The following is a 4,563-nucleotide window of genomic DNA, read 5'->3' as shown; positions in this document are numbered from 1 at the left end:
TATATTTTGATGCCATATCCCTTGCACACAGTTTACATGTATATAATCGATTGAACAATTTTCAACAAGTGCCATAAGCAACCAGATTCACACATATAAGTCACCAATAGTTCACATATGTCAGGCTAAAGGATTTCCAAAAGAACCGTCATATCACAGGAACTCCAAAAGAACCATTACATCAATGGAAGAGCATAGACGCATATGAAATTACATGCTGAGCCTTCTTTTGCTTCTTGTGCTCATAGCAGGGCTAGGAGGATTAAACTTTCTGCTCCTTGTGCCCATTGCTGGGCTGTCAAGTGGCACCGGAATCTTCTCGGCAACCTTCTTTTTCGTCTTGGCATTCTCAATGGAGCCAGTTTTTGATCTGCACATGCGTGTATGGCAACAGTAAGTTTAGGGCAATAATGACAACCTAAAGTTTATGGCAGTAGCAAGTTTATTGCAGTAATGACATAAGCAAATTTATGGCAGCAGTAAGTTTAGAGCAGCAGCAGCAACAAATTTATGGCAGCAATAAGTTTAGAGCAGTAACAAGTTTATGGCAGTAGCATAATACATCAAGTTTATGGCAGCAAGTAATACAGAAAAGTACCTCTTTGAACCTCCAGATTCAGTGTTGTCATGTTTTCTCTTTTTCTTAGTTGTAGTTTCCAAGCTTTGGCTATAATGAGAAAGAAACAACTTAGAACATAAACTGAGTTTTCATACTCACTGGCAGAAGTGTATAAGTGCTAACCTTGGTGGTGGAAAAAGCATCCTTGTTGGTGCTCCATCCTCGCAAGGCACAATGGATTGGGCTGTTTTGCTAGTCTTTGCCCTCTTCTTTGGTGGTTCTCTACATGAGCAATAGGAAAAGTTGTTAAGACATGTAGTTGCAAACAAAAATAATAAGAGAAGCAAGAAAGAGTAATCTATATTACCTAATAGCCAACATTGCAGCAATGTCATCAGGGTTACCCTTCTTACAGTTGTGCCAATGATGCCCATATTCCTTACAAATTGGACATAAGTGCTTGCCCTTTTTTCTTTTCTTGTCAATACAACCTTTATATCTCTCAGTTTTAGGCCTGCCAGCTGTAGCTTTAAGTAGTGGTGGATGCATGAAAAATCCATGGTCAGATTTAGGCCATTGGCTCTTGTCAGGCATAGCAGGGATCAGGTTGGAATAGGCTGCTCTAAATTTTTCAATGGAATAATACAAATCAGCGTAATTCTTTATGTGAGCATCACTAAGTGACGTGATGAATGCAAGAGCATGTTTGCAAGGAAGACCACAAACTTGCCATTGTCGACATGAACATGTTCTATTTTGCAAGTTAACAATAAACCTAAAACCGCTGCCTCCTAATGCAACCACTTCAGCCACTTCTTCTGAGCATTCTACCACCTCCAAGTTGAATTCTCTAGTCAATGCATTTAACTTCTTCATTATGTGGGGTAGAATCAATCCATCTAACTTCTTTGCTACTTTTCTCCTATCATTCCACAAGATCATAATCAACTGCCTTGCCTTGTCCAAGAAATCGTCCAAGTTCAATGACTTGTGGTGCTTGATCCAATTGTTAAAGCACTCTGCCAAGTTGTTGGTTACATAGTCCACCTTGCATATGGTCGAGAACTGACTCCTAGACCACAACCTATTGTGCCACTTCCTAATATATGCTGTTGCGGCTGGCTTTACTGCCTCCATTGCAGCCCAATTCTTGTCAAATATATATGGGTTCCATGAGTAAGCAGCTGCCCATAGGTGGTCGTCAAATACTTTTCCAGTAAACTTCTTCTTGAAGTTGCTCACCAAGTGGAACATACATTCTCTATGTTCTGCCTCCGGGAAGACTTCTTTTACCCCTGTCATCACTGCTTGGCCAGCATCAGTGCATATGGCTAAACCTGTTGGTGATCCTATGGCCTGTCTTAGCAACTGCATGAACCAGATCCAATTTTCATTTGTTTCAGAGTCAAAAATTCCAAAGCAAACTGGATACATCCAATTATGGCCATCCACTGCAGTAGCACTAGCCAATTGCCCCTTGAATCTGCCTGTCATAAAGGTGTTGTCCACAGCCAAATATGGCCTGCAACCACTAAGAAATCCATCTATGCAAGGTTTGAGAGCAACAAAAATTCTTCTAAACCTTATTTTACCATTTATGGTATGATGGTCGATCTGCACTATGCTATTAGGGCAGCAACTTTCAACTTGTGCTTTAAACCTATACAAGTTGTTAAAACTACTATCCCAATCACCGTATAGTTGCTTCAAGGCTAGCAGCTTACCCATATAGACTCTCTTGTAGTGGATTTTGATCTTGTAGTGTTCTTTCAGCTTTTTTCGCAATTTCATTGCTCCTAGAGTTGCATCTTCAATGAGCCAATCTTTCACCTTCTCACATATCCAGAACTTAGTTGCGTTCTTCACTTTCTTTTTCCTTTTCGTACTAGAACAATCGTGCTCAAAAGGTTTCTTTTTCACCTACAAAAGAGGAATACAAGTAAGCTAAAATCTCCTCAACATTTATGCAAGATATATTCAGAAATAAGTACGGTTAGACAATTACCATTACAGTGCGCCTATCAGCTGTTGTAGAAGCATGTATCCTCCATGGGCAATCATCTTCATCTCTTCTTTTACAATAGGCCCTTAACCTACGTTGTGTGCTCTTCTCTGTGTTATACTCAAAGTCACGTTTGACTGCATGCTGAGAAAGAGCCAACTTAAACACATCCATATTGGGATATGTGGATCCTACAGTCATTGGAGGGTCTTGTTGGTCATACTCTATATTTGGGGCATGATCTGGCTCATGCAACTCCTCCTCCTCTACTTCAGGCTCCTCCTCGCTCCCATCCTCGCTCCCATCCTCGCTCCCATCCTTGCTCCCATCCTCGCTCTCATCCTCAGAAACATTGGTTTTGTCTTTCTCTTTACCAGAAAAAAGAACCAATTTTGGAGGTATAGGTTCTTTCTCCAAATACATTTTCTCCTCATCAATACCAACATGCTCATTCTGCGGGATTGGGTTGCAAAGATAACTATCATCGGCCTCTTTTGTGTTGTTGTCTGCTTGAACATCTGTCCAATCCTCGGCGATAGGCTCATATGCTTCTTTGGAGGGATCACAGTATGCAATCAACATATGCACTACCTTTTCTGGATCCATCCTGCAAATCACAGAGAAATACATAAACATTGCTACTAAATCTCATACAACAATCGATTAGTAAGAAAATACAATTTTGGAAGTGGGGGTCACGAAGCACTCACCCTTCTTGCCAATTTGCCCAAGCCGACCAGCCCAAATCGGTGCGTTGCTCGCCCTCCGCGCCTCCAGGTCCACCCTCTACGCCTCCAGGTCCGCCCTCCGCGCCTCCAGGCCTGCCCTCTGCCGCCCCGCCTTGCCTGCCCTCTGCCGCCCCGCCTTGCCCGCCCTCGGCCGCCCCGCCTTGCCCGCCCTCGGCCGCCCCGCCGCCTGGTTCTTCTTCAGCCGCCGCTTGCTCCATGGCGCTCTCGGCCGCCGCGCTTCCGGTGACACAGCCGCGCCGCCGCTGCTAGGGTTTCGCCCCGACGCGTGAGGTGCGGGCTCGGGGTGAGAAAGGCTGGCGCTAGCGATAAGGTGAGGAAGGCTGTGGTGCTCGATCGAGTCAAACGGGGGCAATTTGGTCCAGACGGGTTAAAAGTGACGGAACGATGTAACAGAACCGACGGCAGTGTCATGTGAGGCATAAATTTTACACGAGAGGTCACATGAGGAAGCAAAAAAATGGGAGTGTCACATAAGGCATCAAATTTAAGAGTAGTGTCATAGAAGGAATTCTCTCTTTTAAATTCTGACATAACACACAAGGATGGGGCATAGCTTGTGACACTGGAAGATATGGTAACTACAGATTGCGACAATTGTCGAAAAAACATTTATACACGCACCATTTAATTTGGACAAAATTCTAGTACATTAATATTTGTTCAAGAGAAGGAGCAAGACAAAATGGAGGGAGTGATGTTCTAAAAAATGGAGGGAGTGGTTACTGAGGAGCAGTAGTAGCTACCTTGAGACCAGGATGGAGGGAAAAAATTGCATGGTACATAGAACTGCATGGTAGCAGGACAAAGATTATGATGGACCAGATTTGCCAACCACCAACAAAATATGTACAGACAATCCAGATCCCAAACGATTGAGGTGGTCTTCAAATCAGTATGTCTTTTCTGCCTGGAGAAAAGAAGAAGGAATAATATTACTGCAATAAGCTGAAAGATCAGAAGACCATAGTCTATTTGCGGACTTTGGTCGTCAGCAATTCAAAAGAACATCTTATATTTAATTTCTTGCCGGGCTTATAACCTGAACTATTTTACTTAAACATATGGCTAGATTCAGTGCAAGATATATGTGCAATCCCATCAGATTTTTCATTCGGTTCAGAGTTAAAAGGAACCGTATAGAGCGAGAATAGAAGCTTAAGAGAGTTTTTCAATCATAGCCATCCTATGGAAAAGGGAAATGAACTCATACTCAAAAAAGAAACAGTAGCCTAAGCAGAATTCTTCACCTTAAC

The 4,563-nt window shown here is 42.9% G+C and overlaps 1 protein-coding gene across 1 annotated transcript; it reads right to left on the bottom strand.

Moving 5' to 3' along the window:
• Nucleotides 1–3,507, bottom strand: LOC119309883. The gene is made up of 6 exons (XM_037585784.1): nucleotides 3,272–3,507; nucleotides 2,565–3,168; nucleotides 927–2,479; nucleotides 743–841; nucleotides 599–667; nucleotides 1–370 (listed from the first exon to the last, which is right to left on the bottom strand). Exons 1-6 carry the CDS (start codon nucleotides 3,505–3,507, stop codon nucleotides 211–213), a joined length of 2,721 nt encoding a protein of 906 aa, XP_037441681.1. The 3' UTR covers nucleotides 1–210.
• Nucleotides 3,508–4,563: the final 1,056 nt, after the last annotated feature.

This window comes from Triticum dicoccoides, chromosome 5B, assembly GCF_002162155.2.
Source record: "Triticum dicoccoides isolate Atlit2015 ecotype Zavitan chromosome 5B, WEW_v2.0, whole genome shotgun sequence".
Lineage (NCBI taxonomy): Eukaryota > Viridiplantae > Streptophyta > Magnoliopsida > Poales > Poaceae > Triticum > Triticum dicoccoides.
The sequence above is the reverse complement of the archived record's forward strand: the minus strand, read 5'-3'. Positions and strand labels throughout refer to the sequence as shown.